The following is a 22,500-nucleotide window of genomic DNA, read 5'->3' on the forward strand; positions in this document are numbered from 1 at the left end:
CTTCTCTTATTTTCCATTTGTTTCTTTTGTTGTTCGCAAAAAAAGTTCATATTTCATGTTTTCGTATTTCGTATTTCATGCTGTTTACTTTCTTTGACGTCCTGTGCCCATATATACATATGTATATACCAAATATATACGTTTTATTTATTATTTTGCACATTACTTAATCATTGTTATATGTTTTATCTTATATTTAATATTTCTATATGTATTTTTTCTAAATGATATGATTTAATTTTTCATTATTGAATTGATAAAAGGTGGGTTTTTTGCTATTTTATTTATATATATATTATATTTTGTGAAATTTGATTTAGTATTTCTAAATTGAATTTTCCCCTGTAAGTTTGGAATAATATTCCCTCGTATTAATACTATATATATACATATATATGTAAGTATGTACATATATGTATGTAATGTGTATAGATAGTTATATAGATAGATAGACAGTCAGACAGAGAGAGAGAGAGAGATAAAGGTTGTTTTGTGTGAGAGAGGCACAACCACACACCCACACACACACACACACGCTAGTGATATAATTATGTTTACTTACTCATCGTAAGTGCCACCAGTATCCTTGTCCTCTTCCTGACGATCCTTATTGTCAGTCACATTGTCACCAGCGTCCGGATCCTCGTTGTCCAAAGTGTCGTAAAACTGAAACTGAATGTGCGGGAAGATAATTAGGGAAGTTGGTAATATAACAGAATGGTTATTGTGCCTGGTTGTTAATTAGCTCCTAGCTAAAACTAATTGGAATATCATACATTTTCCCTGACTGCCAATCACTTTCCTAATGTTTCTTATAGTGTAGCTTTCTATTCGGGGAAACTAATTGACTTCAACAAAATATTAGATCCGAGGTTATGATGTTCAAATATACACGTGAGAATTTCTATGTTTGATAACATCCGCACAGGCTGAAGCGGTATGACATGTGTGTATGTATGTATGTATGTATGTATGTATGTATGTATGTATGTGTATGCATATATGATAGATAGACAAATAGATTTATTGATAGATAAATAGATAGATAGATAGATAGATAGATAGATAGATAGATAGATAGATAGATAGATAGATAGATAGATAGATATTCGTTCAGTGTTGACAGAACAGTCGGAAAAATGGCGCTAAATACACTGCAGAGATCAATTATATATATATATAATATACATACATGTATGTATATACATATATATATATATGTAATATATACATATATGTAATATATATATATATATAATATATATATATATATATATATATATATATATATATACATATATATATATTATATATATATATTCATATATACATACATATATATATCATATATATATACATACATATATGCATATGTGTGTGTGTATGTATATATATATATATATATATATTTGGTCGAGACAGCCTCTTGCAACTCTGAGTTTCGCCTGTGAGTGCACAAGATATTAGGCCAAGTCACGACCGAAGAAATGATAGAATTTGCATATCTACGTGTATAAGATTCCTGTCGTGCAGAATAACAGAAGCGATGAGATGAAGAGGAAAAGGGATGAAACATGAAGAATGAGAAAGCAAGACAAAGGGAGAGTAAAGAAGAGAAAGAAGAAAAGAAAACAGAAAATAAGTAAAATATATGAAGAAAAGGAAGGAGGGAAGCAAACGAAAGGAAGAGTGTATTTCGCTAGGAGGAGTGAGGAATTTTGAGCGAATAGTCAAAGAATTCAATGGAAGAATTCAATGGTAAAAAATGCAGTTGAGTAGATGAATGAACTTTGGAACCAGCGGCTTATAAGAGAAGTCGAAGAAGAATGAAAAAATAGAAATAATAAATAAAAAGACAGTGAAAAAATAAATAAAAGGACATAAAATTTATCATGTAATTTTATTTACTTTTTTTTTATTTTCCCGTTTATTTTTTTTTCTTATTTTAAATGTCATTGGTTCCAAAGATCATTCATCTAATGCAATTTTTTTCTACTAAATTCTTCCATTGATTTCTTTGGCCATTCTAAAAGTCGCCCAGTTAATTCATCCCCATCAAAACACGCCCTTCGTTTCCCCTTCTTTCTCTTACTCCCTTTATTTTCTTAGTTTTCATCTTTTCTCTTCAGTTTTCTTGTCTATTTTTCTCTCGTTTTCTCTTTACTTTCTTTTTCCCTTTATGACATTTCCCCTCTATCGTTAGATTCTACGTCAGGAATCTTATATATGGTGGATGTGCTAATTCCATCGTTTATTCAGTCGTAACTTGCGAAAGACCCTGTTCGCCCAAAGCGAAAGTCAGAGTAGGAAAATACAAACTCGATCAAAAATATTAGAGAGAGGGGGGGAGAGAAAGCAAGAAAGCAAGAAAATAGGGAAAGAAAGGAGAGAGAGAGAGAGAGAGAGAGAGAGAAAGAAAGAAAGAAAGAAAGAAAGAAAGAAAGAAAGAAAGAAAGAAAGAAAGAAAGAAGGAGAGAGAGAAAGGAAGAAAGAAGGAGAGAGAGAAAGAAAGAAAGAAGGAGAGAGAGAAGGAAAGAAAGAAAGAAGGAAGAGAGAGAGAAAGGAAGAAAGAAGGAGAGAGAAAGAAAGAAGAGAGAGAGAGAGAGAAAGAAAGAAAGAATGAGACGAAAGAAAGATGGAAGGAAACAGGAAGAGAGAAAGATAGAAGGAAGGAAATAGAAAGAGAGAAAGATAGAAGGAAGGAAAGAGAATGATAGAAGGAAAGAGAGAGAAGAAAAGAAGGAAAGAGACAGAGGAAGGATAGAAGGAAAGAGGTAAAGAGAAAGAGAGGGGAGAGTGAAAGAGGGAAAAAGAAAGAAGGATAAAAAGCTTAAGATGGAAGTAATAATAATCTAAAAGGAAATAAAAAATCTAACTTGCCATTGTGATGACTTTACAATGTACTGTAACGGTTACATTAAACCGAATAATAAGTCTTATAAAGGTAGTATTTTGCGATATAATCCGGTATTCAGATTACAAGTATCAGCTAAAATTGCTAGGGTATTGTTCTCTACATTAGACATTTTCCTAAATCTAGTAGATACAATAATTTTTTTAGTAGAGATATAGTCTTTTCTACAGTTCTATATTTAAGAGATGAGGAATTGTGTACATTATTTACAATTGACGGATATTTGTCCTCCTCTTGTTTGTTGCTAACACAACGCTTCAGCTGATATACATTCCAGCCTTCATCAGGTGTCTTGAGGTTCGAAATTTCCCCAAGACACCTGATGAAGGCTGGAGAGTATATCAGCCGAAACGTTGTGTTAACAACAAACAAGATGAGGATAAATATCCATCAATTGTAAATGATGTAAATAAAGTAGTCTTTTCTAGTTTAGGCACAAGGCCTGAAATTTTGGGGGAAGGGGCCAGTCGATTAGATCTACCCCAGTACGCAACTGGTACTTAATTTATCGACCTCGAAATGATGAAAAGCAAGGTCGACCTCGGTGTAATTTGAACTCAGAACGTAAATACAGACGAAGTACCGCTAAGCATTTTGCTCGGTGTGCTAACGTTTCTAATTTCTTTACTGCCCACAAGGGGCTAAACCTAGAGGGGACAAACAAAGACAGACAAAGGGATTAGTGGATTACATCGACCCCCAGTGCGTAACTGGTACTTGATTTATCAACCCAGAAAGGATGAAAGGCAAGGTCGACTCAGAACGTAAATACAGACGAAATACCTATTTCTTTACTACCCACAAGGGGCTAAACATATAAAGGACAAACAAAGACAGACAAACGGATTAAGTCGATTATATCGACTCCGGTGCGTAACTGGTACTTATTTAAGTGTTCATATCGCAACATGGAAAGAAGACAAAGAGACAAGATGAAACTAGTAAAAAATTACTGGATAATTCCAGATCCCGGATTTCTGACTTTGCATTTAGGAATGCTTTGCCTCATCAGTGGAATACACACAGAAAATATATGTATTTATGTTTCTTTCTGTGTGTATTCCACTGATGAGGCAAAGCATTCCTAAATGCAAAGCCAGAAATCCGGGATCTGGAATTATCCAGTAATATTTTACTAGTTTCATCTTGTCTTTTTGTCTTCTCTCCATGTTGCTATATGAACACTTAAGGTGGTTTTAGAGTCAAATCATGGCTGCTATTTTCAGTATGGTGGTATCTCGTAGATACCCTAATTTATAATTTTAATAATTATTACCTCTGAAGGGTATTTTTTCCATGCTGACCACTTGATAGGATCGCTATTTTATTTTAAATTAATGATCTTATCCTTATTTATATAACTTTATATACACACACACACACACACACACATATATATATATATATATATTTATATTTATTTATCAAATTTCTGTATACACTGATTTCGAACCTTTCCTTTTTCTGTGATTGAGCTGGTAAAAATAGCAGTCAAATACAATTATTTAATCAACCTACGTCCTGAAAATTTTTTAGCTTATACTAATGTTAGAATTCATTATACTCAAAAGTAAATTTCTACTTGATTTGATTCCGTACTGTCAGAAGCTTTTATTAATATAGAATTCAATAAAAATTTTATTAAAAAAGATGGGATATTTTGTTACAATTTTCGCATTTGAAGACGTTCTGTCTACGAGATAGTACTTCATTAGTTTTTATGTTTTCGATGTTAGGAGTGATGCATGACCAGAATGAGAGTAAGTGTTGCGAAGACTCTCAAGAAAGTCTTCTCGGTACACTCTGCATGTTAGTAGAACATCATTGAGATAAGTGATGGGAGGCAGGAGGCCTAATTGAATGCCAGTATTGCAGATATTTGTACTGTAGTACGCCATCTCCAACATTTGATTCTCAGAAGAGATGAACTATGTTAAAGCGCCAACTTTCACTGTCCAGGAATCGAAACTAGAATCTTACACCCTAAACATTAAGCTATGAACCACGGGCACACACACACACACACACATACACTCAAATATATAGTCTTAGTACCTATCTTTACTCATGATCACGAATGTTAGGTAATGATCGAAAGTGTACGAACATGAATACAATCGCCCAAAATGGGATTCCTCCGAAGGATCTTCTCATTTCATACCGTTTACATGGCGTATATATTCCCCAACTAGACGGGACGCCGGTCAGTCTCAGCATCACTCATATTTGCCAGCTGAGTGGACTGGGGCAACGTGAAATGAAGTGTTTTGCTCAAGAACACAAGCGTCACCCGGTCCAGAAATCGAAACCACAATCTGACGATCATGAGTCCAACACCCTAACCACTAAGCTACATACCTCCACCAAAGGATCTCTGGTGTAACGATACTCGAGAAGCTGCATAGTTTGGAGATTAGAAAGTCTCTGCAGGTTGAGCCGCTACTTCGTATTGGGTGGTCACAACTCCGGTACGATGGACCCATGATCAGAATGTCACGGGAAAGAATCAACCAGCATGGATAGACCAAGAAAGAGATGGTTGCACAATATTTATAGGAGGAGGAGGGAGTGCTTGACTGGTACTTAATTTATCGAACCCAAAACTTAGGTCATTACACATTTCATCAATGTCGATTCGCCAAACGTTAATGTCTATGGTGATATATATTTCTTTACTACCCAGAGGGGATAAACAAGGACAGACAAACAGATTAAGTTGATTACATCGGCCCCAGTGTGTAACTGGTACTTAATTTATCGACCCCGAAAGAATGAAAGGCAAAGTCGACCTCAGTGAAATTTGAACTCAGAACGTAACGACAGACAAAATTCTGTTAAGCATTTTGCTCGGCATGCTTAAGATTCTGTCGCCGCCTTAAAGGAGGAAGCGTACGAACTGGCCTGCAAGAATGCAGTTATAGTCCAGTATGTTGTCAGTTCCAGTCACGTCAAGTCCGACTTTGCTTTCCATCTACCCAGAGTTGGTTTAAAGAATCTCATTGGTATACCTTGTGTAACATTCCCCCAAAACTTCGGTGGTATGGGCCACTGTTAGGAAGTTCTTGCTCTTTATATTTGAATTCAAATCTCTCTTTCTCGCTTTCTTTCTTTCTCTCTTTCTCTTCAACTTCTCTCTTTCTTTCTCCCTCTCCTTTTCTCTTTTTCTCTCTCTTCCGTTTTACTAACCTATACCGATTCTAACTGAGCATTAATTTCTAGTTGTAGCAAGTTGTTGCACTCGTTCATTCTCACAAAAAAAAATGCTATGGACAGTATCTCTATTTCTAGGAAGAAAAATTGTCGTTGTGGAATATTAGAACCCCGGCCGCTCATTCTTAAGCATTTATCGTTGTTTACCTTCCAGGAGTTTGTCACTCACATACGTCAATGAGCTAAAGTCATCGTAACTCTGACTACCCTATGCTTTTCTATATCAGGAAAAACATATCCAGTTTATTTTTCTTTCTTCGAGACAACAGGGAGTTATTTGAAAAGAATTTGCAACAGAATCGTAAACATATTTTAGAAGTTGTCATACCTCCAGAGTGCAAAATAGAATTATATTGAATTCAAGTGCTGGCATCACTTAACCATTCAAACTTTTCTTTGCATCTCAGACAGAGAGTCTGCACATACAATTGCGTTTGTAACCCCTGACAGACATCTGCTTTTGAAAACAAACAATTTTTACGACAAACATTATACATTTTTTATAGATAGCGAAGAAAGAGCGTAAAGCAAAATTCCTTTTGTATTTACAGAAAACAGGCTGTGACAAGAGTAAACATCGGAAACTTCTAAATTAGGTTTCTGATCAGTTTATGTATAAATCAACTTGAAAAAAAGAAAATGAAACAACCTATCATTAAAATCTAAATTAAAAATTCAACGTACTTTGTAAAGGTTAATAATTACAATGTTAGATTGAAAATGAAATTTTAATTTAAAAGATCTACTTTTTTGCTGTTTTTCTCTTTTACTTGTTTCAGTCATTTGACTGCGGACATGCTGGAGCACCACATTTAGTCGTCGAGCAAATTGGCCCCAAGACTTATTCTTTGTAAACCTAGTAGTTGTTCTATCGGTCTCTTTTGCCGAACCGCTAAGTTACGGGGACGTAAACACACCAGCATCGGTTGTCAAGCGATGTTGGTGGGGGACAAACGCAGACACACAAACATATACACACAGACATACATACATACATACATATATATATATATAAATTTACTTGGAGAAAGGAAAGAAATGAAACGAAACGACGCGAGGGCGCTCAGTCATACAATAATTTAATAAATAAAATATATGCATTAGCGGTTCGGCAAAAGAGACCGATAGAATAAGTACTGGGCTTACAAAGAATAAGTTCCGGGGTCGATTTGCTCGACTAAAGGCGGTGCTCCAGCATGGCCGCAGTCAAATGACTGAAACAAGTAAAAGAGTAAAGAGTAAAAGAGTAATACATAATATATGTACGTACCTACATCTACATGTATAATATATACATGCATATATAAATATATATATATATATGTGAGTACAGGACACCACAAATAGACGTAGAACTCAACGAGAAACGAAAACATAAAAACAAGGGAACGGCCTTTTTTTAACAACGAAAAAACAGAACACAAGACAAACAACACAAGGAACATTTCTCTTCATCAGCTGTCCCCGGTTCGACTCCATGCGTGTTTCGAAGGTAAGGACAGAACACGCCCCCGGACCGGTCCTTCCTGCAAGAAAATTAAATAAAATTCCTTTACAGAGGGGTAAAACAAGGAATGAAAAAAAATGTGACAAGAACAGGACGTAAAAGCAATACAAATAAAAATACGAATACAAAATAAAAATACAAATATAAAAAATATATATATATACATATGCATATATACGACGGGCTTCTTTCAGTTTCCGCCTACCAAATCCACTGACAAGGCTTTGGTCGGCCCGATGCTATAGTAGAAGACACTTGCCCAAGGTGCCACGCAGTGGGACTGAACTCGGAACCATGTGGTTGGGAAGCAAGCTACTTACCACACAGCCACTCTTATAATTTGTAGCAAGTTGACGATTACCGGGTAAGAAATGTACAAAGAGATAATCCCGAGAGGAGACAGTTTGTGAGAACGAATTAAACTTCCGGCGGTGTATATTTCATTTGTCACTGTTATTTATGACAACCCTAACCCTAAAACCCTAACCCTGAAACTCTAACCCTAACCCTAACTCTAAAACCCTAACCCTAAAACCCTAATCCTAAAGCTAAAACCAGTACAAACGGACAAACGTTGTCATAAATAACAGTGACAAACGAAAAATGCACCACCGATAGTTGTTGACAAACAACAGCAGTAATTTTATTCAGCTGAATACACGTCATTGATTGGTTGAAATTACCGAAATACTATAACTTTAACGTGAAATAACTTCGTAAATATGTTTTTCTCAAGAATGCTCAGAGCAAAAGATGTTTTATACGACACATTCTACCAGTGACCGCAGCTTGAAAGTGTATAGTCATAAAAAATTGTTTTTTTAAATCTGCAGGTCAAAAGGTAAAGATCCGACCTCTATTTTTTACACAAATTCTTATGTTCCCCGGTACAAAATTTATGAGTGTATTTTAGTGTGTGTTATGGGCATGCATGCGTGTGTTTATGTTATTAAATAAACGCAGCATGAACTTTCTTATAATGATATCAATTTATAAAATGAAATTATTTTTATCCGTGCCTTATCGATCTTTCAGCCATTGGACGGTTTTCAATTTCAATACAGTTAACTGAATTTAATGTGGGATTTTCTTATTATATAACTTATTTTATATATAACTTATTTTATATATATATATATATATATATATATATATATATATATATATATATATATATATATATATATATATATATATATATATCTTATTTTTTCCTACTTTAAAATGATTTCTCTGGGTGATTCTTAGATGGTAAAGTGTTTTATGTGTGTCGCCACTGCAATATAATCATCGAAGTCAAAAGTAACTGTAGGGTTTTTGTTTGTTTGTTTGTTTGTTTTATTGGTTTTCATTTTTTATCTTTTTGTTTGTTTGCTTGCTTTTTGTTTTTGTTGTTTTATTTTTGATAGGCGATATAATTCACTGCAGATCAAGTTTTCATGTAGAATATCGGGAGAAAATCAAACTAACTAGAGCTTATGATATCTCACAAGATGTGCTATTGTTGTTGTTGCTGTGGTGGGGAGGGGGTTATTGTCGTGGTTGTTTTTGTAGTTGTCATGGTTTTTTGTTGTTGTTCTCGTATTTGTTGTTGTTGTTCGTATCATTTCCAATCAGTTCTGACTGAACATCCCTGTTTTTGCTTTTGTTTTTTATACTTTTTTCTTTTCTTTTTTGTTTTTTTGCTTTGTCTTGTTTTTCTTTTAATACATCATAGGCTACATTGTCTGGTAGATCCCAATTTATTTAATACAGTATGGTGTAGCAGCATAGTTTTGGTTGTTATTTCTAGAAGGCCGACCAGCTACTAGAAGCTTCCAAAGGACACAGCTGTACAAGCTAATGAAATGCTTGTGAAACGCATTAAAAATACACATAGGAATTTAACACCAGGGCACATAAGGAGTTTGAGTGAAAAATAAAGATAATTTAACATTAGGCTAAACTCCCTAGAATAATAAGCTGTACAAGCTTGTGAAATCCTTTATAATACATATTTTTCTTATAATAGTGAACCTCACTATTATCCAGTCAGCCTGCAGCTTCATTTTAAAGCTGGATGCAATGGAGTGTTGATAATTAAGTTATGTCGTAAGATCCGACAGTAGACTATCAATAGTTAATCATTAGCTGATAATCTGGCTTTTAAAGGCAGGATACGTTACATAATACTGTCAACTACACAAATGTCCAAGCAAAGGGTTGGACAGTCACAGCTAGACTGCATTTGATTGTACATTGGTTGGATTATGGATTAATCAACACGATATACATTGCTATACACATAAAGCGTAGATTCTAAGCTTGAAAGCCAAGCAATTCCTAACTTTATTATATTCTAAACTTATTTTTTTTCTCAATGAAGTATTAAATTTAAGCTGTTTGTTATACGATATAAAAAAAATGTCAATTTCATAATCTAAAACATCCTTTACACGTTCTGCCATATTATTGGATCAGATAATCGCTCTTCTGCGAGTATATCCTATTACAGTCGCCATGATAGATCGTTAGCCACTACACACATTTTTTTCTCTCCTTGTTTCTCTCCTTGTTTTTTTTTCTGTGTCCATCTCTGTAGAAGAGCGTAGGCTCGAAACGTAAAAGACTTTTTCTATTCCTGAGCGTTATACTAAAACATCTGTTTGTTTTGTACACCACCAGTCTTCGTCTTTCGTTTTTTTCGTAAACTCTCCCTATATATATATATATATATATATATATATATATATTATATATATATATATATATATATATATATATATATATATATATATTTCTGTCAATTTTGTAAAAATTCATGTAAATAATCTAAACTTAGAAAAGAAATTTGGATAATAATCGTACTGAAGTAATTTTCACAAGTTATTTTGATAGGAATTTTGGATGATGAATACCACTTAATCCGTTTTTACATTGATGGTTTGAGATCTTGTGTGAATTTTCAATTTCCTGTAAGATGTTATTATTCACCAAACGTAATATATTATTGTTTTTTTTATGCGAACATTCATATTTTGAAGTATAGAGATTGAATACGGATTTTGAAAATGCCAATATAAACATATCTTCAGGCTTACCCGCATCTAACAGGTTACAACACGAGGTATTCATTAATTCCTGCACAGCAGCAAACAGACGAACTCTGGGATATACTCACACACATATACAAATACACATACACAAGCACACATATACTCCAGTACGCACACAAACACGAACACACACGCGCGCACGTACACAAACACAGACACACAAACACATGCATACACACGGAAAATCATATACGCCCACGCTCGTACAAATAAACATGTACAAGAATGGGGGAAACCACGATATATTCTGTTTTGAAAATGTATGCATAAAGGTCGTTTCTTAGAGTTTTATATAGAATCACATCTTACTTCCTCTCTTACTCTTTCTCATCCTCTGCCTATAAATCTTCCAAACACACAGAAACACACGAACGTGCGCTTTTAAGTAGATAGATAGATAGATAGATAGATAGATAGATAGATAGATAAGTTTCTTTATTGGCCACACAGGGCTGCACACAGATGGGACAAGTTACAAGGTAGAGCTTTTCTTTTGGTGGATGAAAAAAACAAAAAACAAAAGAAACAAAAAAAAAGGGGTGGCGTAGGTTTTCGATCAAGAGGGATCGTAAAAGGGAAGAAAAGAACAAAAATAAATAAATAAATAAAATACAATAAAAATAAAAAAAGAAAAGGAAAAGGAACAAAAGAAAAGAGAAATGAAAAGATAGATAGATAGATAGATAGATAGATAGATAGATAGATAGATAGATAGACAGACAGACAGACAGACAGACAGACAGACAGACAGAAATATTGTTTAAAGGTTTTAGACAATTGGTTTAAAATCCAAAATTTAGGCTAATACACATTTCATCAATGTCGATTCGCAAAACGTTAATGTCTGTGGTGATATAACCATAATGCAGGTGTATATGTGTATGTACAAATAGAGAGATAGAAAGGGAGAGAAAGAGAGAGAGAGAATTCCTCTGGTGTCGCTGAGAATTCGATCTGGTGTCGCTGAGCAACTAATATTTTTGGGCAACACAAAATGACCTGTCATGACTTTAAGTCGCATGGAGGCTGATCAAACTGTTTCAGAAAATGCATGTAACTCCTTCTAAATGTGTTGAGTGCTCTTTGCTTTTCTTTGCCCACTGATTCGTATGTGTGTGTGTGTTTGATATAGATACACACACACACACATATATATATGTGTGTGCGTGTGTGTAGAAGATTGAAAAGGAACATTCGAGTTGATATGTATAAGGAAAATAAGACAAGGTAGAAAAGGCTAAAATAATTTTATCATGAAGAACATTTTAATGCCGGTTTCAGTCTTTGCGACATTTTCAACTTAAGAGTAAGGCATGAAAAATAATTAAATTGTGTAAAAATTTAATGAAACGGTTTTTAAAAAATATTTCCATAGTTTTCAAATGCAAAAACATTTTCCTTTTTTCTTTCTCTCTCTCTCTCTCTCTCTCTCTTTCACTCTTGTGAGGGCTTGGTAGCAGATAATAGCAGTCCTAATATTTGATATGAGTTCTTGGTTTTGATTGTTTAAGCAGCAGTAGTAGCTGACGAAGGAGGCGGCGAAGCAGAAGAAGAGGAGGAGAAGAAGAAGAAGAAGATGAAGAGGGGGTAGGAAAAGAAGAGAAAGAATACTAAAAATGCGTAGGTGGTATAACAGTAGTAGGATGTTGGTGGAATCCTCTTAAATGGTCAAGTGACCTAAAAGTGGACCATTGTGGTTGTAATAGTAGTGACTAGAATTGTTCTGAATAAATTCATGAGTAGTGACTGTTCTGAACATATCGTTTTTAATATGTGCGTGAGCATTATTCTGAGGCCCTTTCAACGTTTTACGATGAAAAACAACTTCACATGTGCTTCAAAGAACCCAATATCTGTATTAACATGACTGCAATAAATAGGCCAAACCCAAAAACAGTCTACATCAAAGGATGGCGTTACATAAATACCAGATCAAAATTAGGGAATACAGAAAAACAGCATTCAGCCAACACATCGACATTCGTGCCACTAACAAACAACCCAGTTTCAGAAATTTTCCCGTCTATAAATTCAGGGGCGATGCAACCTGTAGTCAGCGCATATGTATATATAAGTGTGTGTGTGTGTGCAACCTGTAGTCAACCTTATATATATATATATATATATATATATATATACATATAATGAATAAGACAGAGTCAACAAAAAGGAGTACGATTAGATAGTTATTTCATAGATATGTGTATAAGGTAACCACAAAGTTAATATTCGTTGGGCTAATTTTACATCCGAATATAGAGGATAATTCGAAGGTGTATCTTAAAACAGGCAAATGATAACAGAGTGATGATATAAATATCCAATCTAAGTTCACTTATCTATTAGGTTGGCAACTAACTTCGCGCCGTTTTTTTTTTAACTTTAATTTTTTAAAAGGTTTAATAAAACATAACAGCTAATTAATCAATGACGTATTCACCCTTGTTGTTTACAACTTCTTCCCAGCGTTCAACAAGACTTTCAACACCTCGTTGGTAGAAATCACGCGATTTCGACTCGAAAAATTGATCCAGTCAAGCTCACAATTCTGCATCAGTATTGAACGAAACTCCGCGCATAGCATTTGAAAGAGTTGGAAATCCGTTGGCGCCAAATCAGGAGAATATGGCACGTGTAGTAACACTGCGCAAATATCTCCTCCGAGTAAAACCACTTATAGAAGAGAATATGACCAAAGACTGCGTGTACTCCATCCCATGCAGCTGTGGTAGGTTATACAAAGGCGAAACATATCACACACACACCCTCAAAATAAGGGTAGACGAGCATCGCAAAGCTATGACACGAGGAAATATTGATAAATCGGGTATAGCTGATCATGTATGAAAAATGGAGACCACCTCCCCCTGTGGGATGAAGTTAAAATAATAGACAGAGAACACCACTGGAAAATGCAAAAGCTAAAAGAAACAGCACCTGTGCTGGGGCACAACAGCCTCCTAAGCAGACCAAGTGTAGATATGAATGACATATGGGAACCGGTATTAAGGAAGGATAGGAAAATATTAGATTTATAACCCCTAAAATTCACTCCATAAATGCCCACGGGCATATGGTGTAGTAGTTAAGAGCGCGGGCTACTAACCCTAAGATTCCGAGTTCAATACCTTCGAAATTTCCCCAAGATACCTGATGAAGGCTGGAGGATATATCAACAAACAAGATGAGGACAAAGATTCTGCCAGCTTACCATCTTAGTACATTAGAAAGGCAAAGTTAACCGCGGTGGAATTTGAACCCAGAACGTAATAAATCGGATAGATGCAGCTAAGTATACCGTCTCGGCCAGCTCACAGCATTGATGTGTGTACGTGTGTGTGTGTGTATTATTAATGCCAAACAAAAGAAATAACAAAATCGTGCTGTAGAATTTACTTATGATCATTGTATAAATAGAATAAAAAGATGCTGAATGGTATGTAAATATGATGCTAGTTACTCTCTAAGTGGCCATTTGATGATAAATCATTCGGTTATACACAAAAAAATATAAGTGAAAAACAAAACAGTATTAATTAAAAATAATTTTGAAAAACCCAAATGAAACTGTGTTGAAATGGTGTATTATTTAGAAGTGTCTGCATATTAAGAAGAATATTTTAAATGCTGCCCAATATCAGCGGTTTGAACGGAAATGGCGTCAGTTGTTGAAGAGACGAAACGGAAAGTCTACACAGACGAAAATAGAAAATGGATTATTTTAATAAAGACGTGTATGTGTGTGTACACCCACGCGTGTAGGTATGCGTGTGTGCCCGTGTATGTTTAATGCATGTATTATATTTGTTAGAATAATTCATTTTCCATATTTGAGTTTGCAGACTTTCAGTTTTGCTTCTCAAGTAATCGACGCCATTCGCAACCAGACAGATAATATCGTGAATCGTTCGAAAACCATTCCTCTAATTCATAGACTCTTCCCAATAATAAACCATTTCAATTCAGTTTAATTTCTATTTCTTAACATGAACTTCAATTAATATTCTTTTGTTTTTCACATATGTTGTACTTTTTTAATCTACCGAATTGTATCAAATTAATTTTTATCTTCAAATGGCTACCTAAAGAGTAAATTGTGTGTGTTTGTATGTATGTAAGTCGACAAAAGGCAGAAAAAGATACTCGACATATTTCTTCTTTCTTCGCCCTTATTCACGCCTAGCCAAGCTCATGGGACCGGTTTCCTGGTTTCTGTGGCGTATGTGTTCTCCCCAGCTGGATGGGACGCCAGTCCACCGCAGCGTTACTCAAGAAACAGGAAGAGAGAGTGAGAGAAAGTTGTGGCGAAAGAGAACAACGGGGGTCGCCAACATCCCCTGCCGAAGCCTCGTGGAGCTTTTAGGTGTTTTCGCTCAATAAACACACACAACGCCCGATCTAGGAATCGTAACCGCGATCTTCCGACCGCGAGTCCGCTGCCCTAATCACTGGACCATTGCGTCTTCACACTCGACATATTTACTAGGAGTTATTTATATTATTATTTAAAACAATTTGATTCGGCTTCATGCGACTTAAAGTTTCCTAGGCTTCTAACATAAGCCTGACTTGCTCAGGCTTAAAACACCGAATAGAGAAACACGGGTATCAAGATGGCTACTGGAGAAATAGGCTGCTATTGGTCCAATATATTGTGTTTTCCGATTAAGCTGTTTCTCCTTTGTGTGCACATCACTGGTTGTACATGCTCAGCAAGACTATCCAAACATTATACATATATATACTTCAGTTCTATATTTAAGAGATGAGGAATTATGTATATTATTTACATTTGACGGATATGTGTCATCTTGTTTGTTGTTAACACAACGTTTCGGTTGATATACCCTCCAGCCTTCATCAGGTGTCTTGGGAAAATTTCGAACATGGGTTCTCATTCCTAAGGTATTTTTCGATATTACTTATTATTATTATTATTATTATTGAGTGAGAGAGCAGTTTATGCCATCAAAGTGACACTGGGGTAAAATATACGAAGCCCAATATACCCACCATGACTACCCGTCGGATAAGGGTACACCAGGCACATGCATCACAACCATATGTGCGCGACATGGTGATCTCATATCAAGATAAACAGCACATGACATTGCAGGTTGGGCCCAGTTAGAATTTTCTTCAGGTTGAGTAGCCCATCCCGCTCAAAAGGTCCCTGAATAAGGGTTGTTTAAGGATGTTGAAAGAACCACTCATGTTTCCAGAGATGAATTATTGAAACCCCAAAGAATCCCTCTCAACACATGGCTATGATGCTCCCCCACTACTTCTGCTCGTGATCAGAGATGCACATATCATCAGCCACTAAGGGACATGCTCAACTGGTTATGGTCAAACAACTGACAAGCAAATCTGTGGTATTGAGCAGAATATTTGCTGTAACTCATCTTTTATACCAAGACAAAACAATGTTCATGATAACACCTCCAATCAGTTAAGATCAGAAGCCATTATTATTATTATTATTATTATTATTATTATTATTATTATTATTATTATTCAGGTCACTGCCTGGAATCGAACTCGGAATCTTGAGGTTAGTAGCCTGTGCTCTTAACCACTATGCCATATACCCGTGGGCATATAGCATAATGGCTAACAGCGTGGGCTACTAACCCCAAGCCCTTCAGGCAATGTCGATTTAATAGAAGGGATGAGCTAATTGTGCGGCCCGAACATTTGATCACTATAAGCACATAATTTGTGGAGGTCGTTCGGCAAAAGGTGAACTTCCTTGGGTCTTTCCTTTTTCTATGTTTCTGAAGAAGAGCTCCGCTCGAAACGTTAAATCCTCCTTCTTTCTTTCCTTTCCTGAGCGTCCAATAACGCTATCCTTGTTCCACGTCCTCACGTTGTTGTGTTTTCTTTTTTGTTTTCATGTTTGGATTTACTATATATATATATATATATATATATATATATATATATATATATATACACGTGCAGAAGAATTACAATATGTGATAATATTCTTTCACACTCTCTCACTTCAGGAATATCCTTGCATGTAAAGCTTGCGGAAATCTTTTACAAAACTTTCACTGCACACTATTATCATACACTTTCTCTGTTTTACATCACCATCGTACAGACTGCTGGAAATGTAACTCATTAGTATTGTTGTAAATGCTAGTCACAGATAACTTCTATTTGGCTATCTACATAAATATTATTGAAACAATATTTTTTAAAAATATACGCAGCTAAAAATCATACCTCACCATAGCTATTCAGGCAACACATATGAATACAGTGTTTTCACCTATTGTGGATCAAGAGAGATAAGAAATGTGCTTTGCTGGAAGCACATTAATATTTTATAGAAGACTGAATTATGACCTTTCCTTTCTTACCCTCATCGCATTCATCTATGAACTGCTGCTTCTCATAAACACACGCACGCACACACACACAGGTATATACTCCTACGCCTAAGAAATACAATTATGCATAAAAACTCTAATATTCTCAGTTAGAATTTATGAGTGATGTGTCTGTGTGTTTGTGTTTTCTCTCTTACAATTTGAATAGAAAACTGGAGACCAACGTGTAGTAGTAGTAGTAGTAGTAGTAGTAGTAGTAGTAGTAGTAGTAGTAGTAGTAGTAGTAGTCTGCTAACAATCCCACAAACCATGTAGCTTTGATTCTAAATTGAGCTAATATCAGTTCACTTCATGTTTTCCGTGATTTCCGACTATATTCCAATAGTTCAAGTTGTGGTAGACGCTGTCGGTTTCTACTTATTCTCCACACATTACGTGGAGCCGAAGCCCTTACCAACAATCCAACGTTTCTTTTAGAAACATATTCTAGTACTTTCCAGTGCGAGATGTTTCAGCTGTTGTTGATGGTTTTGTTGTTTATTATCGTTATGTTTTTGCCGTTGCTTTAATTTGTTTCTTACAAATAGATTCCCGGTAACACGTTGTCCTTGAGCAAGACAATTTACTTCATGTCACTCCAGTCCACTTATTTGATAAAAATGACTAGTACCTGTATTTCAAAGGGTCACCCTTGTCACATTCTATTTCTTTATTACCCACAAGGGGCTAAACATAGAGGGGACAAACAAGGACAGACAAACGGATTAAGTCGATTAAATCGACTCCAGTGCGTAACTGGTACTTAATTTATCGACCCCGAAAAGATGAAAGGCAAAGTCGACCTCGGCGGAATTTGAACTCAGAACCTAACGGCAGACGAAATACGGCTGCGCATTTCGCCCGGCGTGCTAACGTTTCTGCCAGTTCACCTTGTCACATTCTGTGTCATGCTGAATCTCCCTGAGAACTACTTTAAGGGCACACGTGTCTGTGGCGTGCTCAACCACTTGCTCATTAATTTCACGAGCATTCATTTTTGTTGTCACAGTTTTTGACATTTTGAAATTAAGTGAAAATTTTCAAACTTGTTATGAAAATGTAATTTTTCACGCTGAATCGGATTTTGTTATTCACTTGTTCCATAGAAATTTTAGGAAAATTCTATAGCGGTTTAAATCTCGATAACTTTTACCTAATCAGCAAACAGGATTTAGAAGCTGACATTTTGTGCGTGAGAGCTGTCTTTCACAAGATTACGACGACAAACTTATAAGAAGTTTTGAAGATTTAATAAGTTTTAATGAATAAAGTCATGTGAAATGTTGGAACACGCATGTAAAGAATATGTAGACCATTTCATGCACAGAAGAATCAATGATATTGACTGTATGGTAATGTTGGTAAAGAACAAGGTTGATTTTGTCGAGCCTTTCTCTCCTGTTGTTCAATTTCTTCCTTTTCCTTTCTGGTAGCTTCGAAGATTTTGGTTCCTATGATGATGGATCACCGCATCTTGGTACGGTCTCAGACTTATGTTTCAAATTATTTAGGCTAGGTTCAGTGGCTTTTAGTATTCTTTTGAGTTGGTCTTTCTATCTTCGAAGAAGCTATCCCCGTGGTTCTGTCCTTGAAGTGAGCTCGCTGAATAAGACTTGGTGCAGGAACTTTGACTCTTCCATTTTTGCAACATATGCTGACCATTGAAGAGTGTTTCGTGATCAGCGATTCGATGCTTTGATAGTTGGCTCTTTCCAGAACTTTCTTGTATAATTCTATATCTAAAAGATATGGAAATTTAATTTCTCATTTTAAAGATATCCAAATTTGAATAACTAAATTTGTGAATATTGTAAATATCCAAATTTGTGTAATATTACATTCATGGTAGTACATGAAAATAGATTTTAAATAATAGAAATATATTTATAAAATTTATTAGCAACGAAGCACGAACAGAAGATCTCCGACGTTTGTCGCTGAGAATCCTTGCTCCGCCACTGGTTCGGAATAATTAAATGACTGCAAGATCACAATCCCAATAATGTCATTCTCATGGTTTCGTAAAATTAAATAACAGCAATTCGGTTTTTCTTTCTATTGGACTAAAAATATGGGAAAAGATAGAGCGCTTTATTTACAGCTGAGAAGCTACGTTTAAGTTAAGTTCATAAGTGCCAAAAAGGTATTCGTCACTAAACTGGTCGTTTGTATTTGAAGAATTTAGACTTGTGGGATTTAGGTTAGAGCTGCTTTTCATGGATGAATCATTTAGTCATCTTAGTCATCACTCGGGTATTCATTCGATCGACCATCTTTGTTTTGATTTTTTTTTTAAGTAACTCTAAGAATACCAACAACAACGATCATAAAGATGCCAGCGGGAAAAGCTGCTACTAGTGGTCATCTGATCTGCTGAAAATAGCAGCTAAATATCCTAAAGACTATAATCAAGCGTCTTAGATAAGAAATACATTGAGAAATGTAATAAGAGGTACATTATATCTAAAGAAAACTAATAAATGGCCGTGGTTGGAATTCTTTTCAGTATAAGTTTGTTCAATCAGAACCGACTTAGGAATAAATAAAAACGATCAAAAGAGTTATATTATTTTGACAAGCACGAATGCATAAACGATGCTACACGTATTTTTAGCTGTTTGTTTTTATTTGTCAAAACGACACCAGCAGATTGTTTTTCCCTGATCCGTATTTCTTGATTTATGCACCTCTAGCTAACTTTTTTTTCTTTTAGAAATGTATTTGATTTGGTTTTATTTGTAATAAGGTGAAAGTTTGTATTGTAAATTGTGTAATCTTGCGGCAACACTGGGATTCATTGTTAACATGCAGGCTTTAAGAGCATGCAACTAATTATAGCAGTTACAGACGAACTGACGAACATCGGCCAATAAAATCATTAATCATACATATGGCATATGAAACAGTATTGATCGGTTGGTTGGTTCGCTTTTTGTAAGAACTGGTGAAAGCTCACGAGAGAGAACAACGAGCCAATGCAAAAGATCACTAAGCAGTTTGATCGACCTGCTAAAAACACCAGCCAAATCTACTTTAAATCATATCCTGCTGTCTTATAAAACAAACGGTCACGTTGGTTAACGTCGTCGTAAATACACTGCGTGGGGTTAAATAACAGCTGAGGAAAGTAATTAGTTACGATCATGGATAACACAATCTGTTGCAATGTGGCTATTTCTGCCACGAGTTCAATCAGAAGAGAGAAATACAACTTTAATTGCATATTTGATGGAAGAGACTATTTCTAAATGCTTCTAACTATCTATTGTCTTTAAGGCAGTAATTAATAAGCATAAGCGGAGAATTAAGTACACTGACATTTCAGTTCCGCACAAATGGTTGGCACTTTGATTAATCGTGTATACCGCAGTCGAAATCCTGTCAAATTGTGGATATCGCAGAATGTAGCTTTTGCCGATGGTAAATATTACAAAATAGAATTGATGACGGTTTAGAAACTGTCAAAGTTTCTCTGTGGGTTTCAATTAATGATGTGGTAAAGAAAAACTTTAAACACCTAATCAAACGAGATAACTTTTATAAAGCTCTATACACCAGCTCACAATGTCAAATCTCTCAGCAAAATCTCTATCTTTAAAATGAGAAATCAAATTTGTTGTATCTTGAGAGTTTGTTGATACTAATGATAGCCATCTTATGCTTCACCTGATTGATTATTCTGCAGCACGAATCTATTCAACAACAATACCAACGATAATTGTCTTTAAACAAAATAAGGACACGAGGCAACCTCGTCACCTTTAATTTTAAAATATCTCTCATACTAAACACTACAACAATGCCAATATTTCCAATTTCCCAGTTAGTGAACAAGTGTTTAGCTATAATTTCATGAAAAAAAATTAAGATATGATGCTGTTCTATCGCAAGTAACATTCCCACGTAATCTGGTACTTATTTCCAAAAGTTAGATAACTCAGGTATATATAATTGATCGCATTGAACATACAGTCAGCATTTCTATTATAGAGGACTTGAACTAAAAGTCGACCAGCTGGTATCAATAAAGACGAACTTACCACATTTATAACATTCATCAGAGGATAAAGTCCATGATGAATTCCAATAAGAATAGATAGGGCAAAATGTATAGTTATCTGTATGTCTGAGGTACTAAACATGTAGGTTCATCATAAGGTATTCGATCTGCTAACCGTATGATACGAATTTATTGAACGCTGGCAATTTCTGAACACTGCATTTGATAGTCGATCTCTGACTATTTCTATCAAATAATCAAACTCGAGATAATTGTCTTTATTTTTGATAATGGAACGCAAGTCTGAAATAACATCCAACAGAGCAGTCTTAATTAACAAACACTCTGTGAAAGAAAACATCTTTCCTGATTCCTACAATAGTAAGTATATTAAAAGCCATCTCTGCGTATTAGTTTACCTATATTTAGTTTAATGCTCTATTCCTGGTTTATTTTTACATTAACGAACACAAAGAGTCTTAAGCAATTTCTTTATTCATAAGGTGGTCAAGATAATTGCTTTCCTCAGACAAATTCGATCTATCTTTGCCAAATGAAAACAACGAACGTTATAAATTACTTGAATGGTTTATGCCAAAATATGACATCGTATTTTGTTGTAGATAAAACTTTACCTGCACTTGGTATTTAAGTATGAAGAAAAGAAATTTGTTCCTAAAATATATGTATGCGCTCGCGTGTGCGTGTGTGTGCATGAGTGTGTATATATATATGCTCAGACACACATATATACATACCTATATGTATGTAAACATATTTATACACAGCTGTATTTATGTTAAGAGAAATGTTGACGACAGCTTTATAGCTTGTTTTATTATTATGCATATTTTTATATATTTTTCACTTATTTTAAATGACAGGAGACCCCAATGGTTATATCTGACTCGGATCATAATGTTGCCTTCCAAGCTGTAAAATTCCAGCTGAGCGGAAATAACAGTGAATTATTTGACATTAATTCTGTCTCTGGAGAAATCACAGTAAACACACCTGGTTCTATTGACTGTGAAACACGTCCTCATTTCAATTTAACAGCAAGTATATTTTTATTTTAATTGTAGTGGTTTAACGTATTTCATTATTTAACTTCACTTCTGAAAGAAAAGATTCCATCGTAAAAAACACAACTTGGTGTAGTCTATAAATATAATAGTTATTGCCATCATCATCATCATTATCATCATCATTATCATTCGCAGTGTTTGCTTCTTCTTGACACAGATTCATAAAGGAAGTGGTTTTGATGACTGCATCCACCGCGATCCATAAAATATGTTGTCTGCCACAAAGGACTGAAAGACAAAATACGATTATTATTATTATTATTATTATTATTATTATTATTATTATTATTATTATTATTATAATAA

General features: G+C 35.0%; 1 protein-coding gene across 2 annotated transcripts in view; it reads left to right on the forward strand.

Annotated features, from left to right (window-relative positions):
- The window catches only part of LOC118766506 (protocadherin Fat 4-like), a 362,146-nt gene that overhangs the window by 314,365 nt on the left and 25,281 nt on the right, over window positions 1–22,500 (forward strand). For both annotated transcript variants that reach the window (XM_036509891.1, XM_036509892.1), the window contains one exon: window positions 21,991–22,164. In XM_036509891.1, coding sequence (XP_036365784.1) covers window positions 21,991–22,164 — 174 coding nt within the window. The remainder of the gene's footprint in view (window positions 1–21,990; window positions 22,165–22,500) is intronic.

Source organism: Octopus sinensis, linkage group LG16 (genome assembly GCF_006345805.1).
Source record: "Octopus sinensis linkage group LG16, ASM634580v1, whole genome shotgun sequence".
NCBI lineage: Eukaryota > Metazoa > Mollusca > Cephalopoda > Octopoda > Octopodidae > Octopus > Octopus sinensis.